Source organism: Mytilus edulis, chromosome 1 (genome assembly GCF_963676685.1).
Source record: "Mytilus edulis chromosome 1, xbMytEdul2.2, whole genome shotgun sequence".
Taxonomy (NCBI): Eukaryota; Metazoa; Mollusca; class Bivalvia; order Mytilida; family Mytilidae; genus Mytilus; species Mytilus edulis.
In genome coordinates this window covers 84,033,092-84,056,393 of record NC_092344.1, presented here as the reverse complement: position 1 = coordinate 84,056,393, position 23,302 = coordinate 84,033,092, and the positions used below count along the sequence as shown (strand labels likewise).

General features: G+C 31.6%; 1 protein-coding gene across 1 annotated transcript in view; it reads right to left on the bottom strand.

Moving 5' to 3' along the window:
* The window catches only part of LOC139487865 (von Willebrand factor D and EGF domain-containing protein-like), a 50,509-nt gene extending 27,474 nt beyond the window's left edge, over nt 1–23,035 (bottom strand). The window contains exons 1-7 of the mRNA XM_071273072.1: nt 22,819–23,035; nt 22,343–22,510; nt 20,863–20,925; nt 16,130–16,395; nt 14,130–14,216; nt 12,472–12,864; nt 10,102–10,251 (exon numbers count right to left, since the gene is read on the bottom strand). Of these exons, the coding sequence (XP_071129173.1) occupies nt 10,102–10,251; nt 12,472–12,864; nt 14,130–14,216; nt 16,130–16,395; nt 20,863–20,925; nt 22,343–22,510; nt 22,819–23,035 (1,344 nt within the window). The remainder of the gene's footprint in view (nt 1–10,101; nt 10,252–12,471; nt 12,865–14,129; nt 14,217–16,129; nt 16,396–20,862; nt 20,926–22,342; nt 22,511–22,818) is intronic.
* Between the last annotated feature and the right edge of the window lie 267 nt (nt 23,036–23,302).

Here is a 23,302-nt window from a genome sequence, read left to right as displayed (position 1 = left end):
AATTCAAAAGGAAACGAAGAGTTCTTTCGATATGTTAATGTTTTTAGGAACATAGGAACATGCAAGGAAAAAAATGCTTTTCCTTCTTACAAAAAACCCTGGCATGTTGCTTTATTAATTTCAATAGGAACATGTTTAATCCCGCTGCAAATGTTTGCACCTGTCCTAAATCAGAAATCTGTTGTACAGTAGTTGTCGTTTATTTATGTAATTTCATACGTGTTTCTCGATTTTCATTTTTTTTTATATTCTATTATTTAGATTATACCGTTGGTTTTCCCGTTTGAATGGTTTTACACTAGTAATTTTTGGGGCCCTTTATAGCTTGTTGTTCGTTGTGAGCTACGGCTCCGTGTTTAAGGCGGTACCTTGACCTCTAATAGTTTACTTTTATAAATTGTTACTTGGATGGAGAGTGGTCTCATTGGCACTCATACCACATCTTCCTATATCTATGAAAGAATTTATCAAACATCCTTCAATCACTGCATTTGTCTTAAATAAATTTGTTGCAACATATTAAAACATGCGTGAGATTTTGAATGATTGTGGACTATCAATTTCTGTTAAAAAGATCACCCGAGTATAATCTGAGCACCTTAATAACGGTGTATATATAGAATAAGGATTTCCGACCATGAGCAATGCAAAAAACATTTAGGTCTATATCTCTAAACAGTTTGAACGTTTCACTTATATATTATTTACGTCAAATAGAGAAGGTGGATAACCCTAATCCATGCATAAGTAATTTGACATATCAAATTTCCTTTATTGTTATGTCAAATTCCTTTTTTGTTATATCAAATTCATAAATTGTAACATCAAATAATTATAATCTGTAATATCAAATTGATAATCTGTTTTATCATATACTTAGACTAAAAAACATATGATTTATACTGTATGATAATATCATTAAATTAACGTAAATTCCATATATTTCGAAATGGTGCTTAGCGGGCTGATATGAAAAGTTTATCACATGCTTCGATGGTTATCACATGCCTTTCCGTAGCGTTATCACATGGCATTCCGGTGATACTCGTCAAATTTCGGATAATACACCTCAATGCTACGTTTTCAGTGAAAAACATTACAAAGTAGTGTACAAAACAATTATTTGGATACTGGAAAGTATATTTTGTAAAATAATAATAAAAAAAAAAACCGAAAAACTAACAAATTATTAAATTAATGCATTGTTTAAAAGTTTTAAACATAATTTAGACAGTTACTTTAAAAAAAAAGGTGACTTTTCCAAACAGTCTTCATTATGTATATTGTCGATTTTTTTGTGTCGATTCTTCAATATTAAAAAGCGTTTCTTCTCTGCTGAAGAAAATGATATAAAAATTTCATATCGAATGTACTAAATTTGGGTCTGACGTCCGTGAACTTTTCACTCTTTGAACTTCTATTTGAGAACCACGTACATGTAAAAGGATCATTCTAATGCAATTTGTATGTAGCAATTTTTTTCATTGGCTAAAAGTTGCCGTCAAATCTACAGTTGACCAGGCGTAACTAAGGAGGGATAACCATTTTGTTCGATTACTACTATATAATCGAAAATAAAACAACACCTACCTTGAATTCGCCGTTTTAATGTAATTTTATCCGAATTTGTAACGTAATAACCTCCAGTTTGTAAGTTTTCATTTGTATGACGTCACGTTTAACCATGACGTCTTTGCGCCAAAATCGGTCATGAAGTTTCGCGGATTTTTTTTATTTGTCAAATTTAGACATTTTTCAAGTTTTATCGTTTTATTTCTTTTTGAAATGCATTAGAATCGGAATAACAGTACTGTAGTTGAAGAGTTACCACCGTCAATTTTGATTTGACGGTCGCAAATCTCCGTTTTACTGTCTCCGCTACGCGTCGCCAGTAAAACTGCATTTGCGACCGTCAAATCTATAATTGACGGTGGCAACTCTTCAACTACAGTACTGTTATTCCTTAAATATACGAATAAGTTATTTTTCTCCATTATTGAAGCATATGATGAAAAGATCATAACATGTCATTTTTCCTATCGCATGTATTATCAGCCCTTGGTCAATATCAGCCCTCGAGCCATGCGGCTCTTTGTCTGATATTGAACCTAGGGCTGATAATATATGCGATATGAAAAATGCCATGTAATAATCTGATAATATCAAATAAATAATTTATTATATCAAATTCGAAAATCTGTTATATCAAATTAATAATTTGTTATATCAAATTAATATTTTGTTATATCAAATTAATAATTTGTTATATCAAATTACTAATTTGTTATATCAAATTTATAATCTGTTATTATAGGATTAAACACATTTTTTTCTAGAGGTTATTGATGTGTAAACCGGGGCGATTAACTCACAACCTGAATAAAAGTCCGAAGGACTTTTATGTTGAGTTTGTGAGTAAGAGCCCCGGTTTACACATCAATAACCTCTAGAAAAAATGTGTTTAATCCTTATAATACTTCAGCCAAACATTTTATGTGTTGATGGCTACTATATATATTTACCATCAAAAGCACAATGGCAAGTCGTAACTAAGGAGTACGCCGCCATCTTGACTTTCTAAAACCATAAATGTAAGATAAATACAACGTAATCTTAAATGAAATAGTACCTACCTCAAAAATTACCGGTTTTTATCCAACGCAATCATAGGTTTGAACGTTGTTTTCAATTTAGACTATTCTACTAGATATTAAATTAATATGACATCCATTTTGTTACACCTTGTCATCAATTTATTTGTCAATGGTTAATGGCAGTCAGCAGGGTTTAAGAACATCAGTTGTTCGACCTGATAGTCAAATGTGTTTCAATAAGATATTTTTTCACTCTTTTGATATTTTGGAAAATGTTGTTTGTGCTGTATTTTTTCCCTCTAATTCAATGGAAATTTATCCCTTTCCGAACCCATTGTATAAAAAAATGTAAACAACATCTGGTTGCCGGTGATCTCAAAAGATCATAGACTTTTTAGATAACTGGATGAATCAAAATATGCTAATAGGTGTTAATGAAATGGACAACTTCGTGGAAAGTGAAAGGCACTCGAAGGGGAACAAAAAAAAAAAGTTTTTTTTAATCATTAGAGAAACAGATTCTTACCTAGTTACTCGTGCATTATCGGATTTATCCAATCTCGATAGTTAAACTATAGATTTTATAGTTATCGCCGAGGCTCGGACTTTAAAATTGATAATTTAACTATCTCGATTTTCTAAATCCGATAATCCACTGGTATCAATGTAAGAATCTATATTTATACAATGGGTTCGGAAAGGGATAAATTTCCATAGAATTAGAGTATATGGTGACCTATAGTTGTTAATGTCTGTGTCATTTTGGTCTCTTGTGGACAGTTTAGTGCGGTGACGAAATAGGAAAAAGTCGATTATTAAAAGAGTTTAATTTCACTTCATGGTACACGGCTAAAAATTGGCAGTCATAGAAAAATGATTTTACTTGAATTTAAGATTGGTCGTCAAAAATTCGTATTGTGTAGTTTTTTCATTTAATCTTTTAGTCAGCAAATTTGACTTCAAATACAAATCATAAGTGGCATGCAGTTTGGCGTTTATTCAAAAGCTGACCTTAAATGTCTTTCTTGTTTGTTTTATTCAAACATGAGACATAATGATCTATGCATTAGGCGAAAAAGATAACCCTAAAAGCCTTTTGATGACAAATTATGAAGGTAAAAACTACTGTTAACAGGGACATTTTTGTGTTTTACCCGATTCCAACATCATGCAATAAAGCGCTGATAAATGGATTATATCGTATCTACTATAAAGTAATAAAACTGCATTTTTTCTTTTCATGTACACATGTTTTTATGAGGTAAGATTGTTTAAAACGATATTTTTTAAACTTTTAAAAATCTCTGCTATTCAATCATTAACTTGAACAAATTCTGGATAGTTGTGTCCCTTCCTTGATTGGGCTGAAATACATAGTTTTCCTGTAATATTTTGGACTTGATATTTCTTGTTTTTGTTGATTTTTTATTATTTCGTTGAATTATTTGGGTGTCCGGCATTCTTTTTTAAGGTTGTGTTAATATGATTGTATTCATATAAGAGGAAAAATAAGTTTTTCGGTTGTTTATTTCAGAAATAGGGATCCGACAAAATCCCCAAAAGATAACAAAACTAGAAAGTCCGTTGAAACTTGGTTTTAACATGTTATAGAAGCAAACATTCAGTTTAATTCTTCAAATAGTGTTATTTTCTTAAATGTGGAGGTGAAATATTTGATCCCTTTTTACCACTTACAGTAAGTGAAGGTATTTTGACACAGTTGATTGGTGTAATGATGAAATTTCCCGAAATTGCACGGAAGAATGTGACTTTAGTTCATTCATACATGTACATCTATGGTTCATGCTATTCGCTTGAAAATTGTTTATAATTGAAGTGGATACGAATGGTGAATAGGTCTCATAACATAGTGGTATTTACAGTTTCCACTGAAATTTGAAATGCAGAAACTTTTTAAAGACCTCAAGAAAACCATTTTGCTTAGTTCTTTGATTTCAAATTCAGATATATTGAAGATTTCCTGTCTCTCTTTTACCCACAAATCAGTCAATCAGTACTTACATTTCCCAGTTAGCTTGTGATAAGGGATACTACAGAAACTAGAATGTTTGCTTCATGTATTGACCCTTTCTTTGATTTTGAGACAGATTGACGACTACAAACAAAAATCTATGACAAACTTTTATTGGGCGATTTTAATTTTCCAATTGTCAATTTCCCCATGTTTCAATGAACTATTCCCCTCTGAGTCATCGTATAATATGCAGTTATGCACATATATCAAATGATACCCTACACTTGTGCATGTTAAGTCAATACAGACTGCATTAACTATGTGAACAGGGGTGTACCCCTTGACTACTTAAAACAAGCTGCAGATTCAAAAGGGATATATAAACTTATAAGTCGAAGATAATATCAAAGCGGCATGATAAAAGTCGAAGAATGACGTTAATGACAAACAAAATTCTACAAAACTCTACATAGATCGGTTTTCTCGAGTGCCCCTGGAAGGTTTAGCAGATTATGTTTCAATTGTGACACCTGAGTGTCAAACGTGGAAATTTGGTGACATGTACTTAATTATGAAGAAGAACTGGCGACTGAAATAGACACAAAAAAAGTCATCATATCACTGTATCATGAATAATAATATCTTTAAGCTCTATCGTGACCCAACTCACTAGCAACCTCTTTGTGCGGTTTAAGATGTTTAGATACCAAGTAACAGATCATATCTGAAAATTTGCAATTAATTTGTTTTCCATTCCTGTTTGTAACATATTGATACTTTTGATTCGCATGACACGGGTTACATGTTGTTGACACAATTGAACTGATCTCTTTTTTGAAATTTTGGAATTCCCCTAGCTTTTGTTTAAAAACAAAAACATCGGTAAAATACTGTTGCCTCTAATGTTTCTTTGATACATACAGATATAAAGCAGCCGGCTCTAGTCAATAAATCGAGGTCACGGCTATCTAGGGTTGTGATATGTGTACTATTGTTTGTCTGCGAGTGTTTTCCTTTATTTGGCCATGGCGTTGTCAGTTTATTCTCGATTTATGACGTTTAATTTCTCTCTGTTATCTTTGGTCTCTTTTTCATATGCTTGTATTTATTGTAAACAAAACTACAACCAAGACAAGGAATTTCATTCTCTTAAACAGAACATTTACATAAAAGCTGTTTAATGTTAATTTGTCATACAGCCACTATAAACCTTCACTTGGAGTCAAACTGTATTCTAAATTATGAGCATTCACAAAATAAAGTTTTTTACCATCAGCAGTGCGATATAAATGCTAACCCTAGTTCAGATATCAAATCAATTATACAGACCACGACAATCGGAAACTTTCGATCAAAGAAGGTTTTTCTTGACTTTTGTGTAGAGATATTTTGAGTTGCAAGCAGCAGGACAAGACGTTTCTTTCAATACAGGGTTCTTTAGACATTTTTCCTAGCGGTGCACTGGTGTTTCAGTTGTTTTATGTCCCCTAATAATAGATTGTTATTGTCAAAGTGTATTTTTCAATGACGAAATGTTTTGATATTGATATCCAATGATGCTGGATAAAAGCTCGCTATATGTGGTACACACACATTTGACCACCACTCCATTGCAATGCACGTCACGTTAAATGTCTGAAGTCTAACATTCATATCCGCAATATTATTATAGGACTCGTGGCTTAAGAATTTCTTTAAACACTATGGACCAATACTGACATTCGAGATTTGCTGCATTGTAAACCTTCCACTAACTTACAAACATATGTATTCCAGCCAAGGGTCTGATCATCGTAATAACGTTCCGACATTACAAAAGTCATTTGAGGTATGAATTACTGGTTAACGTTACGTATATTTAGTGACATATTAAACTATCCTGCATAGAAAAAAAATATTATCTTGCGTCACTTAGTTTGGGATTGAATAACCGAAACTTTCTCCATTTTTAAACGAATAAAAGGCTATTTTATCATAAAAAATATCTTTTTAAAGTTGTTAGTTTATCTTAAAATGATTTATATTCTTATTACTAAAAATACAAATTTATTTTATAGAAATCGTCATGACATTGTAAAAACTCAATTATAAGTATGTTTTGAAATATTTTTTGTTGTCTGTTTTGCATTACCGAATTCAACGTATATGGCTAAAACTTAAGTTTTCACTTTCATTAAGGTATACTAGGTGGTTATACTAATAATAACATATTTGTTCATACCCCCTTTTTGTAAAGTCGCATACGTGTGTTCGGAAATCTCATTTAATGATGGGTTTCCACTTTTTTGATAAAAAATTGAATAAGGAAGATAATAGATTCAAGTTTTCAATCATTCTACAGTAAAAAGGATATTTGAATTGGAGTTAGATATTCAATTTTGTTTTTTTCTTGAAAACGACATGTGACCTTTGATCAAGATTTCTGAAAAACTGCACCATATTTTCTTTTGACGACCAGAAGAATCTCAAGGTAGGCATATTTCCGAATCCAATGATATAGGATATAGCCGTGTACCATTTTTGACGATTAAAATTTCATAAATCCGACTTTGGTCACCGGCCTAGTTGTCTCATTGGAAAACATACCACATCTTCTTTTATATATGTTAGCGTCAATAAGTAAAATTAGGCATTAAGCTTAAATCCTAGGCAATAAGCTAACGCCTAGGCGTTAAGTCTATTGCCTAAATGATGTTAGGCATTACTCTTAAATCCTGAAAGATGTGTGCAGGCATTAAGCTTAATGCCTAAAATATAAATGCGAGTAAATAAAAAACATTTATTCATTTAAATCAAATTTTTTTTTTACATATTTACATTCAGTCAGGAGTCTACTTCGTCAAAATTATCTCGCCATTACGCCAGTTCATTTTCACAATCGTAGAAATGGAAGCCATTGTAGGGATGACGCATTACCAATATTGCTCTTGGAAACCGATAAATTTATCCACATTGCACCATTACGATCCTTATATGTCAGTTGTATTTTAAAAGACAAATGTATCAACTAGCTAATGAGGATCAGTTAATAATCTTGTCTGCATTGATTCAACTTAAAACTATTGTCTGATCGGTTGTCAGGTGGAATTTTCGAAAATTCATAAACATTTAAAAAAATTCTAATTAAATATTTCGTGGAAGGGCAGACTAGATTTTTTTAGTGTATGAAGACTATAAACTCTAGTAATCACACACAAAAAAAAAATAGAATTTTTCGAAGATATGCATTTTCATCATCCAACTTGAAAGACTGTCGTCAAGTACTTTCAGTAAAAAATAGCTATTCGAACACACCTTCTCAGTTTTTGTGACTCATTAGATAGGTATTTCACTTGACCCATATATTTCATCTTTTAGTACTGTGATTTTTTTGTGTTATAAAGTCAACCTGTAGCTTTAATATATAAAAATGATAGAATATGAAGCGAGACGATGTATGAAATATTCTTACTTTGTACGATATCAAGACCAAATACTCAACTCAAACACGCCCTTACATAAAAAGGTGCACTCGATTTTCTCTTTTCGATACAATTGTTACCCATTTTTTGGAATTTTTTCTTCAGTCACATAATGGAAGGGCAGACACGAAAATTACTGAACTAATAGATTGATATGTTTTCCGTCCGTGGTATTTTTTTCATAAAAATCGGAGGTTATGCATTTTCTTCATCCAACTTGAAAGATACCCATGTCGTCGACTTGATATCTAATTGTTCTGCTTAACTATGTACTAGATAAATTGAAAACTTATGCAAATGGTGTTTTTAAAATAAAAGACCTCGTAATTGAGAAGAAAATTGCAATTTTGTTTGTTTCGATTAACTTTAAATATTTTGTCACTATAGTAAACAATACAGTAAACATGTATCGCCTTCTCTAACAAAGAGCTTCGATTGTTTTGTTCTATTTCAACCTGGTTTCCGACTGCATTATGAGAACTGAGGCCTGTTTATCGAAACTGTCCTAAGATCGGTCTTATAAGATATTCTTAGGACAGAAATTCTGATAAAGTTAGGACCGACTTAGGTATACGACATGTGTCAGCATGAACATCAAATAGTTATAAAAGGTACCAGGATTATAATTTAGCTATCTTATGATTATCTTAGCTATGATGTCCTAACCGCTATCCAAAGTATTGGCGTAAAAGAAAATAGAAAATGAAAAATGAAATATTGTATCAAATTAAAGCAACAATTCTAATTTAAAAACCGATTAGTTATTAGAAAATAATTTTTAGTTTTAAATTAAAGGTAATAAATAATTTTGATATTATAATTGAACATTTAAACTACAGGAAACAAAACATAAATAAAAAAATATAACTACGTTTCATATTAGAATTGTAACAAACTAATTATAAAAAGTGAAATTTAAATATATAATCGGTAAAATCATTATATGTTTTGAGGTAGCTGAATTTGAAGTGTAACGGTTTCATACTAAAAATTTCAAAGGCCTATCTCGTGCATTTTTCATATAAATACCTAGTACTTCAACTATGTTATTGTGATACTGCAAATAACATACGTGTGAATATGAGCAAGAAAAGAAATTCGACTTTTACCGATGCAAAACTACCATTTATATTAAAACGCATCAAATGATAATTTAATAATATGAAAACTTGATAGAAATTTGAGTTGAAATCATTTTATTATCATGCACAAGTTGTGGAACTGTTAACAAAGAAAATTTTCTTATCCAAACAAACAAAAAGGGAAATGGTGTGAGCAATCCTGATTTTGTCTACTTTTACCAGTTCAAAGCAGATTGACTAGTGAAGTGTAAAAAAATTAAAATAAATATTATAATTATTCTATAGAATCTCGCCCCTTTTTAAATTGGATACAATCACTTTTATAGTACCACAAAAACATATAAAAAAGTGTGAGTTAATTCTGTTTTTAACTGCTAAAATTATACTAAATAAACTTTCCCTGAAATTTCAGTGATTTTACAAAATCCCTGATTTCACAAATTCTCTGTAACATATATAGTTGTAAAATGACAAAACAAAAATCAGTGATACCCTGTTATCTCTTAAACAATCAGTAAATTCATATAATTGCTGAATTGATTAGTAAATACAGGTATTTACTAAATTGTTTAGTTATTATATACATTTCATAATTTCGTCTATTTATGGTAACATATATCTGTTTCCAATGTAGTCTGAAGCCGAAAATAATCTATATTGAGATAACTTTCTCCTTTAAACAAACTTGGACAAGTAAAACATACTAGATTGTTACAACATATTTTAGCGGTGAAACCATGAAAGTTTGCTTGAATTTCAGAAAATTTCTATGGTGATACTATTTGAAAAAAAAATGTTTCGTAAATTCTAAATTTGCTATTTTGTTCATTATCGTTAAGCAATGTCATGCTAAATTAAGTAAATATAGAAAACGCACAATTGTAATTGTCGAATAATCATGGAATTGTTGCCCCGTTTGAAGCATCGGAGAGGTTACATTTGAAAAATTATAGAAAATGCTGCTACATTTACACTTTATGTATACTCACCCAATATGGGTACTTTTTATGTTTGTACAAAATAAATTCTCCGGAGCCATGATACCAGAACTGGCGGCCATCAGCAGTTGTATATTGTGGGTCATTCCATGAAACACATTTGCGAGACGTCACCGCAGAGTCAAGGTCAGACACTACCACCTAAATCAAAGGGAGTATAGTAAGTGGAACGATTGGACATTATTATGATTATAAAAAAAAACTGCGTTCATTGTTGTTTCTTTGTGCAGTTTATTAGATACTGGCTGGCTTCAGATGGAATAGCCGCTTATTAATATAAATTATGGGTCAAAGTATTACAACGAACATCAAAGGAATGTACTTATAAGTCTTGTCTTTGTTAGTCTTGTATTATGTTTGATTTCAGTTTCTTGTGTATAATTCGGAGTTAAGTATGACGTCCATTATCACTGAACAAATATACATATATGTTTAGGGCCACCTGAGGAACTCCTCCGGGTGCGGGAGTTTCTTGCTACATTGAAGACCCATGATTGGTGGCCTTATGCTGTTATCTGTTCTATGGTCGGGTTGTTGTCTCTTTGACACATTCCTCATTTTCATTTTTAATCTTATTAGTGAGCGCTTTATTAAAATTATACTAACAGAACAATTCGGCATAAAAACGACAGTTTTAATGTAAAAAAAAATAATTGTTCATGCTCATGCAATATATGATTGATATGTTGAAATTATTCTAATACTTGTATCTTCCAAGTTGACATTATTTTTAGTATAATAAAATGAATATTAAATGTATGTTGTTTAGAATAGGTTACACAGTGCACTCCATTTCGGGCCATGTATAATTCGTCTACCTTAGTTTCTATCATTAATTGCTTCAAACTTGGTTACCATTTACATACGATATTTTATCAAATTCAAATGAAACGTGAAAAAGAAAGTTTAATGCATCAGTAGTTTAAAACTCTTTTAATATAAGAAAGAATAACATTATTTGTGCCATCTAATTCCTTAATTCTTCAAAGCTAGCAAAAATGTTCACCAGTTATTCATTACAAAGATTATTTACCGCAAGTCAATACTTTGAAACACTAGTATCTGCTAGTCAAATATTTTAAGGGTATTATCCGATAGTCAATAGTGTCAAAGACTATTTACTCCCAGTTATTTGTATCAAAGACTTGGCAACCCAGTCAATAGTTTCAGTAAGTTTTACCGCCAGTCAATAGCTTAATGGTCATTTACCCTAAGTCAATAGTTTCAGTCAGTTTAAAGCCCGTCAAAAGTTTAAAGACTATTTAACGAATATTGAAACTATTTTCCTGACCCTTTTATGAATTCTTCTAAATTATAAGGATGTTCTTGTCCCATGCGGATAACCCTGGTCGTATTGGTCACAACTTTTTGAAACTTTAGATCCTCGGTAATCTTCAACTTTCTACTTGTTTTGACTTTCAAACTTTTTTTTCCACTTGAGCGTCGTTGGTTTTTCTTGTGTGGACGTGGCGCGCGTCTGGCGTATTAAATTTTTTAACCTGGTACCTTTTGTTGGCTATTTCTTGTTTGTTTCTCTGTCCTATATTTTCTCCCATTTAGTCCTGTCATGTAATGTTGTCATTTGAATGTTATTATTAACATTGCCATTAAAGCGGGAGGTTTGGCATGCCACAAAACCAGGTTCAAACCACCATTTTGTTCTTAAAATGCCCTGTAGCAAGTCAGGAAAATGGCCATTGTTATATTATAGTTCGTTTCTGTGTGTGTTTCTGATGTGTCGTAGTTCTCTTATATTTGATTCGTTTTCCACAGTTTTACTTTGTAATCCGATTTGTTTTTTCTCTATCGATTTATGAATTTCGAACAGTGGTATACTACTTTTGCCTTTATTCGTACTGTTTTTCGTTTTTTAATAACTGATATCTTTATCATCGTCTTTTCCAAATAATCAAATCAACCATTAGGAGCAATCTTTAAACATAAGATTGAAATCTACATAAAAAAACTTTTTGATAGAATTGAAACATACTAATGAATGAAATGGATTTGTCGTCGTCTTCCTAGTCTTTTAATACTTTGAATGTATTATAAGTTACCGATAATCATATTCCTAGTAATTCTTAAAGACCTCTACTGCTTAGTATTTTTACTTCATTCTTACAAATAACACAAGGAAACATGTATTATCATAATCATATCATGTGCATGTACAAAAGTATATGTGATAATTTTATTTCAGAATGTGTATTCGGATTTCTGAAATAGCGTTTTCCGGTATAATAAAAACTAAATGACTGGTTTTGAGGATAAAAACAAGTTTGTTCTCCAGTTTGTACAATCTTTTGTGCTCGCCATCGCCTCGAACATCATTTAATATATCAGGGACAACAATAATATTACCTGAATGTCTGGTATGTTAACTGTATTCCAAACACCTGAAAGATCTGTGGCACTGTTCGCTCCAGTTTCTATTCTGATGTTTGCCGTCCTATCACGTGAATTATAAACATTGTCAACGTATCCAGTAACATTTAAATAAACAGGATCGTTCCAGCTGGTCGTGGAAAGTGTTATCCCACAATCCTGTGTATCAAAGGCCAATGAATGCGGTTCTATGTTTGATGTGCAAGTTTCCTCCGGCCTATTTTGATATTCTGGTTGTGATACTTTCAGAGTATGAGTACACCGTTTCATGATTATTTCCGATGACCCAATGCAGCCGACAGGGACTGATGATATAAATGGAATAGCTATTTCTTGTCCTTCTATAATCTGGTAATTGTAATTATCAGGCTAAAACATATATTTGAGAATGCTACATTAAAAGGTATAACGTGTATTTACAATTGTCAGACCGTGACCTCACATCGTCATATTCAAATGTGAAGTACATTTATTTTACAACCTTCCCCTCTGATTTCTACTTAACAACACATACATGTACAACAAACTGTGTAATAATGGTAGATATTTCAACTATTTTTGGTGAAAATCAATAATATTGGACAAAGAGCACACATTTTGTTTATTGTGCATGTAAGATACTTTTTTTATTTATTTGTTCATAGGAGCGTGGGATTGAAGGTTAGATAAGTACCTTTTTTTCTTTTTAAGGGCCGTTTTATATAGAGCTTTTCAACTTTCTACTTGTTTTGGCTATCTTACTATTTTGATATGAGCGTCACTGATGTATTTTATGAGATGAAACGCGCGTCTGACGTATCAAATTTTAAGCCTGGTACTTTTAATAACTATAAAGGCGATGAATATAACTCAAGATCCCAACCAAACATCGAAAGTATAGTACCACCTGAAAATTAATAATTGATTTGTATTTCTCTGTATACATCATCGCCAGTCTCGTGATAGGTAAATCGGCTCGAGTGCGAAGTGCCGCACTTTCGATTCCCGGTCGATGTAAACCAAAGAATCTACTTAATTAGCGGTTTGATATTTAAGATGTAAGAGCAAAAATTATTCGGCCACGAGTCAGAAAAATATATCCAGTAGGGTGAAATTCTTCCTGAACTATGGAAACTAGCATGCGAAAAATCCGTCTCAGCGTGTCGAATGATACAAAGCAGGGGTCATATTAATATATCACTTTACACTGGACGCATAATACCCATTTAGCCTTCTCATTATCGTTTAGTTCTTCAACTCTGATTTTTTTAAAGGATACAATATTTCTTCTTTCAGAATCACAAATGAAGAACAAGATCATACTGCACATCCGTGTTCATTTGTCGAATGATTTGGAAATAACTAAGTGTCAATAGAAACATATCACGAAACGTCAATTTAAAGAAAACACAGGCCTTTATTCAATATTCAATAGTATACTTCTTATGCCTATCCCTCTTTGTATCTGTTTTAGATTTTGTTCGTTGGGTTCATGTATCAAATAAGTTTTCTATGTTTATCTTTCTATAATTGTTTGTTTCAATTTTCATTGGTCCCATCTTCATATAATGAGTTTGCCTTCACATATTTGTTGTAATTGTAGGTTCTTTCTTCAGAAAAAGTAAATTTGACTACTATAGCATACAGTAATTTACCTTTACTCCTGCTTCAAATAGTTCACTATAGAAAACAGGCCCTGGAACAGAGTTGGCATTCAGTCGTGCACGCACAGCACATTTTACCTAAAATAAAAAATTCAAAATCCACCACTTTACACTCATTTAAAAATAAGACGACGAGGCTCTAGACTTATGACAGGCAAAAGGTGTTGGGGGGTTAAACTTATTTTGAAGATATAAGGATGAATAAAAATATCTAACTATGCCGTAAATTCAAAAAGGAAGACGTCATGAAAACGGACAAAATCAAAGTTGAGTTTTTATTAAACTACCAAACAAAGGGAAAGCAACTGTGTTATTCCTTACTATGCATAGGCGTTTTCCGACAAAAATGACAGGTTTAAACCAGATAAAGCTATCTAATTTAAACCTCTATCTTTCTAACTCTATTGTTCTAAGTTATGCCGTCATTTTTTTCGTTAGAATTTCTCTTCCTATATTTTATGTCGGGGCCTTTTATAACTTACTTTACATCATAGTTTTTTCTCATTGTTAAAGGCCGAATAGTAACCCAAAACTACTAACTGTGATAGAGAGTTTTCTCATGGGCAATTATACCCATCTTCTTATTTCTATATACATCTGAAATCTCCAAATAATTACATGTTTTTAAAAACTGGGACAATTAAGAACCTGACATTTTACATGGAGATATTTGCTTATTTTTGACTCTAGATGTCTTTTCATTGGTTATTGTGTCTCACTTGCGTTTACCTTATGTTGATTATATTAGTAAAAAATAAAGGCAACAGTAGTATACCGCTGTTCAAAACTCATAAATCCATGGACAAAAAACAAAATCGGGATAACAAACTAAAACCGAGGGAAACGCATTAAATATAAGAGGAGAACAACGACATAACACTAAAATGTAACACACATAGACAAAATCCCACGAGAATAATATATATAACATCAAAACCAAATACATGAATTTGGGATAGACAAGTACCGTGACACGTCTTATCGCAATGTGAATTTACACTCAAAAATAAGAAAAAACAAACGACACAACGTTATAATGTAATACACACAGAAACGAACTATAATATAACAATGACCATATTCCTGACTTGGTACAGGGCATTTTTAAAGGAAAAAAATGGTGGGTTGAACCTGGTTTTGTGGCATGCCAAACCTCGCACTTTTATGGCCATGTGAAATATAACATCAAAATGACAACACAGGACTACAATATAAATAAATTGGAGAACACAATTGACAAAGAATCACACGAACAACAGCCAACAAAAGGCAACAAGTTCAAAATTTTAATACGCCAGAAGTGTATTTTGTCCACACAAGACCTATGTGTGACGCACAGATACAAAATGTTGAAATCCGAAACGAGTACAAAGCTGAACAGCATCGAGGACCAAAAGATCAAAAAGGTTGTGCCAAAAACGGCAAGGGTTTTCTGTTAAGTTACCAGAAAATCCCTATAATTTAGAGTAATTTATACTTTTGCAAACTGTAAATTTAATAAAATGAATATTCAAAAGATGTACATGATAAAGCTGAAGTATTAACTAATTACAGGAAACAACTGAAATACATTTACATAACCAGACATTTGAAACACAAAAGTAGACACATCCGAATACGTTTAAACCTCTACGCCAAGTGACGTCCTATTTGAAACTGAATATTGTTATTAGAATCACATATATGCCGTTTTTATATCCATATACACGTATATACGGGTATTTGACAAGTGCATGAAAATTATAATACATATTTACATTGCATGCACATGTATGCTTCAATAAAATTCACAAAAATTTGATTGGCTGTCTATTATTGTGAGGTACTTTAACATTAAATTTATGTCCGTATTAATACAAAAGCTATGACTACACGTGCTTTTTGCGTTTATGTTTGACTTATTTAACTCAAATGACATGTAAAATGGTATTTTGAAAATATTTTAAATTTGTACTGTTTAAACCGGTTTCTTCACTTGTATCTTTACCTACCACCATATTCATTTGATAGTTTCCGACCCAGTCATTTGGACGCAATAAAGCTTGATCAATGTTAGAGAACTCAAGTCGTCTGTGTGTAACTATAGACTGGTCATTTATAAACCAATACACATCATAAACATAAGTTTGTCCAGAAACTTCAGTAAACGAGCATTTAAACACTGGCTCTAAGCTTGGTCCTATATTAGGATTCAAGGTTGCACCTTCCGCTAGTTCTGCTTGAACAACCGGTAAAAATGTTTCAGGTGGTACGTTAGCTGAAAAGAATGAAAATCATAGACTACTTTGAATTTTAATTTTAGATCATTAATCAATTTGACCCTTAAACCCAGAAGAAATAAACAAAATACATCTTAAAAACACAACTCTTCAAAAAGCCTCTCCCTTGCATACACTCAAAAGCTTATTACATCGCTATTTTTTTTTAAATCCATATCCTCTGATGACGTACAATGTATTAACGTAAAGCGATTGATGTTTTCTTATATAATAATCAGGAATTGCTTATGACTATAAAGAGATAAGAGTTCAATTTTAAATCATCAATCAATTTGACCTTTAAACCCAGACACCCACATATCTTTTTTAACTTCATCTGCAAAAAATTCTTCTATTCATGTTAAAAATAAGAAATTTAAAACAAAATAAATATTAAAAAACACAACTGTTAAAAAAACTCTCCCTTCTATATACACCCAAAAGCTTATTGCATCGCTATTATTTAAAAAATCTATATCCTCTGATGACGTATTAACCTAAAGCAATTGGGTGTTTTTTTTAGATACCAATCAGGAATTGCTGATAACTATAAAGAGATTTGTCGTTTGACGTGATTAACAGAAGGTTTAATTTAACAAACTTTGTATTACAACCCAGGAGGAACAAAGCGACATAAATTACAGTGCCAATTTGTTTTTTAATATAATAAAACTTATAACAGATAAACATTTAAACACCATGTCATTGATAAACGTTATTGACATTGTAAATAATTTTAAACTATAAAGACGTTACTTCAGTAATTTGAGAAGATTGTAGAAATAAGGAATGTCATTGGGTTACATATTTGGCAGTATCATACATTTAAATAGAGTATGCGCATTTCGGAAATTTTACTGATTTATAAATGTATAATTTGTACGTCTTGAATTCAGTTCAAATATATATCGTCCCCAAAAAGATGCTCTCTGCCATGTTTATCATTTATGGCATATATAAACGAAAAGATGTTGAAAGACGGCAATTGTAAATAATATAAATAAGAAGATATTAATTTTTGTTCACTACTCACAACATTTTTACCTGAGGGGTATTAAGAATAAAAGAAAATTCTAGGTAGTCATTTTTTTCTACTTATTTTTGCGGGTTTTCGAATAAACGACAATATCTTCTATAGTGTTTCCATTCCTAAGAGTTACCCGGTTTTTTTTCTTTGTTAATAGCAATCTGCTATTTTATGGATAAACATATTATCAAGTTTGGTAGAGAGATAAAAGTCAAAATTAAAAAAATCAGGCGGCGGAAAGGGGGGGGGGGGGATTTAAAAGGAGAAAATATTGAATATTTCTAAGGAAAGATATTCTAGATTTTCTCTCTCTCTCAAAGATTTGAACAAAAATCAATTAGATAATTGAAATGACTTTTGTAAACATTAGAGGTATATAAGTTATGGTGGTATTGCTTACCAAATGATTAATTGGTTTATAAAATATTTAAATTAAAAATCAAATAGGTCATGCAAGATTCAAAAACAATCCTAAGACTTTCCTTAATATTGTCCAAAATAAATATACCAGGAATAAAATTTTGTTTTCCAGACGCCTTTTTCGTTCACAAAAGGCTTATCAGTGACCGTCGAATACAAAAAATCAAAGAGGCAAAAAATAAAATAATAAGTTGAAGATAAATAAGGACCTAAAATTCCTTAATTATTTGGAATTCCATAAAGGAATCCTTTCCTAGGGTAGAGACTCCTTATTATTTTACTGAAAATATTCAAAGTTTTCTAAACAGTTAATTACGATGATGACCATATCAATGATAGTTTATGTCAATACATAAGTGATGTTGACATATCTAAGGATACTTTAATTTACACGGCCCCTTGTAAATAAATATGTTATAAACGATTTTATGCATAGAAATGTTTTTTTGTTTGTTTTTAAGCGCTATGATTTTGTCAAAAACATTTAAAATAAGTTTTGCTTATTTTTTTCGAATGTGATTTCTAACCGAAGGGCTGCCCTGTTTTTTTTAGTATTATCAATCTGCTGTTTTATGGATAAACCTATTATAAAGTTTGATGGAGAGTTAAAAATCTTAATTATAGAAATCAGAAAAAAAATCCAAAAGATATTTTTTTATAATGAGAAAATATTAAACATCTAATTCTTCTGGAGGCAAAATCAAAGGAAAGAAAGAAATTAATATTGCTTGCGGATACAAATACATAGGTCGATTTCTGATTTTTTACGCTCAGCTGTGTTTTTTTGTTGGTGTATTCTTGTCTTTTATTTTTACTTATTTGCTTTGTCTATATGCTTTTTTGTGTTTCTTTTTTACATGTGAAGTGGCTCTGTACTTTACATTCCGGCATTGTGTTATTGTTCTATGATAATTTTTATTTTGTTATATTTCATTTTTTCTTATAAGCTTAGTCTATATACATTTTTGTTTTGCTTTGAGACTCTTTATTTATACATCTCGACATAGTGTTATTGTGCTAATGTGGTCATATTTGTTTGTTTTTATAGTGATTAAGATAATAATAGTTATCAAAGGTACCAGGATTATAATTCAGTACGCCAGACGTGCGTTTCGTCTACATAAGACTCATCAGTGACGCTCATATCAAAATATTTATAAAGCCAAACAAGTACGAAGTTGAAGAGCATTGAGGATCCAAAATTCCAAAAAGTTGTGCCAAATACGGCTAAGGTAATCTATTCCTGGGATAAGAAAATCCTTAGTTTTTCGAAAATTCAAAGTTTTATATTCAGGAAATTCATAAAAATGACCTCATAATTGATATTCATGTCAATACCGAAGTGATACCCTCGGGGACAAAACGTCCACCAGCAGTGGCATCGACCCAGTGGTGTAAATAGTTATTAAAGGTACCAGGATTATAATTTAGTATCACTTTTTTGACATTTTTACCCATTATGCCTTTTTGTTTAGTTCAAATATCGTCAATAGAATAGAATTTCATGAGATCGTCATATGCTAGCTATAAGACCAGGTTTAATTAACAGATATCTACTTAAGAAAATGCCTGTACCAAGTCAGGAATATGACAGTTGTTGTCCATTTGTTTGTTGTTTTTGCTAGTTTGATTTTGCCATTTGATTAGGGATTTTTTGTTTTGAATTTTCCTCGGAGTTCAATATTTGTGTGATTTTATTTTTTGCATCAACTGAAATAACTGATACTAATCATAGTTCACGAGAGATGAACAGATCAGACACATACAATTGCAATGCAATTAATAACGATTATTGTGATTGTGTGTTTGTCTACTCAAAATATATTTTCAATAAAGTAATTAGTTTACATATTCCGTATCAACATCGCAAATAATACATGATGGTAATGTATTATTACTTCGAGGTACAAACGTTGTTTATCATCTTCGAAATATCGTGTTCAAGTGTCTTTGTTTATTTTTTAATCTTCACCGTTTAGTTCATTTTTGGTGGTGTCCTTTTGGCGTGGTTCGGTATTTATTCAACCATTTTGTTTTCCTTTATTAACAAAGTTGATTGTTTTTAAGATCATAACACAATGTTTACTGATGTACCCCCAATTATTGACCATTTTGCATTTTATGTCTGTTTGTTTTGCACACATATTGTTGTCAATATAATGAAATTTTATACGACTGTCATAAAGTGAGAGGTAAGGCTAGCTATAAAACTAGGCTCAACCCACTATTGTTTACATACGGAAATGCCTGTAACATGCAGGAATATGTCAGTTTTTTTTCCATTCATTTGTTGTGCTTGAACTTTTGAACTGGCAATTTGTTGATGGACGTTCTGTTTTTTTTTTTAAATTTTACTTCACTTTGTTTAAGACAGTATAAATCAATAAAGATGTTCGTTGTTGTTCTGCAAGTTGTTGTGACAGTATTTTATTGGTATTTATTTGTGCATTTCTCTGTGATGAGTGTTCTTGTGTGTGTTGTATTTCTGTAGCTTAACTTGTTGTTATTTTTGCGATATTTCTTAACTTTGTCATAAAATGAGAGGTTTGGCTAGCCATATAACCTTGTAGCCATCGTTTTTTCTTGAAATGTCCTGTGCCGAGTCAGAAATATGGCAGTTGTTATCAAAGAGTTCTTTAAAGGTATGCTGGCGTTTGTTTTTGTTTCACGTCAGTGTTCTTGTTGTTCCTTTGTTTTCCTCTTATAGTTTTAAAAGTGTTTCCTTCGGTTGTAGTTGTTATCTCTCACTCGATTTTCGATATTCGATCATCGGTTTACTACTGTTGCATTTGTATACCTCTTAACTTAAATGACTATTAGATAATTTGGTTGTCATGTAAAGACCATTTTCTTCAATGGATTTCGACTTAAATGAGAAATTAGCTCATCGTGTGTGATTCATGATGTCGTTGATTATATCAGATGAAATTCTGTTATATTGTACAAATAAATAGAAGGTTCATTCTAAGCAAAAAATAATGAAAACAAAACAAGATAAAAGCAACAAGCAAAAACTTACATGAACAATTAGGAGAATATCCAGTTTCCGAATACTCCCCATCAGGGCATTTTACATCTGTCCCTAAATGTAAGTAAGTAAATAATGTAAATAAGTGTTGATAAAACAACATAAATTGCGAACAACAAATACGTAAAGTAATAATTTGAGGAAAACATGTTCATTATATTCATATGGCAGCTGTGTTCTTTGTGTTGCATTTAAAAAAAATATATATAGTATATTGACACAAAGACGCTGCTGAATGGAATACAATTTTGATGTCAAAAACATCATGGGGGGATAATTCATGGCAGTCGTAGATTATTTTTTCATTTAACCATGGGTTTGGCATTTATATTCGATTATTTTACCTTAAGCGTTAGCGAGGGGTAAAATACGAATATAAATGCCCAACCCATGATTGAATGAAAGCAAATCTACGGCTGTCATTAATTTTTCGATTCTAATAGGTCAAATTTATTAGATTTGTTAACCGTGAAAGCCCTATACACACGATACTGTTTTGGCTGTTCCTTTTTACCCCCATATAATAATATTAGTAATATTATATTATTTAATTATTTTTTTAAATCGCATTTATACATGTTCCTTTGGTGAAATTTCATTGCATTCTGAGGCGTACAAGAAGCCCGGTGTTTACATTTGATTTTTTTTTTTGGTTTACGGAAATATACATATGACGTCACCTTGTTTCGTTGCCATGCAAAAACGATAACATTTCGCGGAATTTCTTTTATGAAGTTTTACCACGAAAAATAAAGAGAAATGGACTGATTTGGTTATTTTGCTTTAGAATAAAGATAACTAAATTCTATCTGATTCTTGGTCTATGTAAACTGTTGACTTTGATGTCGAAAAATGAGAATCCCTGGTAGTATAATTAAGTTGAGCGTAAGGGGGAACAGCCAGTTTTGTGTATTTATGCGCTTGCGCTAAAAGTAGATATACTGCAATTATACTTGTCGACGATAATATGCCGTCATATTAGAATTGTTTGTAAGTTAAATGTCAAACGTTTAAATAGACATTACTTCAGTTGACAGTTGATTCATGAAGAATAATCTACAAGTATAATAATAGACTTACTTAAAAGAAAAGGAGTAGGAATTCGAAGTAAATAGATATATTGGATGATCTGATGTAGAAAAACCATATATAAAGGATTTCTATGCCCCACCTACGATAGTAGAGGGGCATTACGTTTTCTGGTCTGTGAGACCTTTCGTTCGTGCGTCCATCCGTTCGTTCGTCCGTCTGTCCAGCTTCAGGTTAAAGTTTTTGGTCAAGGTAGTTTTTAATGAAGTTTAAGTACAATCAACTTGAAACTTAGTACACATGTTCCCTATGATATGATCTTTTTAGTTTTAATGCTAAATGAGAGTTTTATCCCAATTTCACGGTCCACTGAACAAAGAAAATGATAGTGCGAGATGGGCATCTGTGTACTATGGACACATTCTTGTTTTTTCTAACTTACCAAAACAATACGCCGATTTTGTCTTCTGACTGCTCAGTAAATTGTAAACCAGAAAATCTCCTGAACATCTTCTTATGTCAATATTCCAGGTGGACTCACACTCATCCAAAAGCGTTTTAATGCAAACAGGTTGGGACACATCAGAGTTAACATCTAGTGGGAGAGTACCTAAAAGTAATGAATCCTCTTAAATTGTCAAGTTATGCAAGAGTAACTTTTCTTTATCAAGAAGTAATTGTGTTCTTTCTGATATAAGAAACTCTTATTTGGGACAGCATTTTTGATCTTGGCTCTATGTTCCTCAATCATTCTTGTATAATTTATTAATGGATTTTGATTAAAAAAAAGTAAAATTATTCGATATAACTTACTACTAGTAATACTGTAGCTTGGTTGACGTTTACAAAATGAATGTATGCCCTAAATCAGGCATTGTGTAGAAGAATACTTTCTAAAATATTATATAATGTACACACCATTTAACCATATAGGGTACCAGGAGCCACATCTGAAAGTCTCAGGTGGTTCAGTAGGTATGTCTTCTCCAGCTACACTTACAATTCTATACCATCCAGGATCAAGTCTGTCATCACTTATTGCTATATCAGTATCCAAGTCAAGAGCATACCCAGCAGACCTTTTAACATTGTCTAAAGTTGAATAACTTGCACAGGGATCTGTAATCAGATTCATAACTATATAATTGTTTCCATCTGACGCGAGACGGTCAACTCAGAAGAAATTGTTCAGAACTATGTTTTACACTATTTGGTTTCACCTATTAGTGCTGCTAATTTAAATAGAAACATTGCGATGAGAAAACTATAACATTTAGAACTGTCACCGTAAAAAGGGTCAATGTTTCGTTGTCCATTGTTTCAACCAAGAAGTAGAAACAAAGATTTGAACTTGGACAGTTTACTTGGTTATGTAGTAATGTATGTAAAATGCAGTAATTAA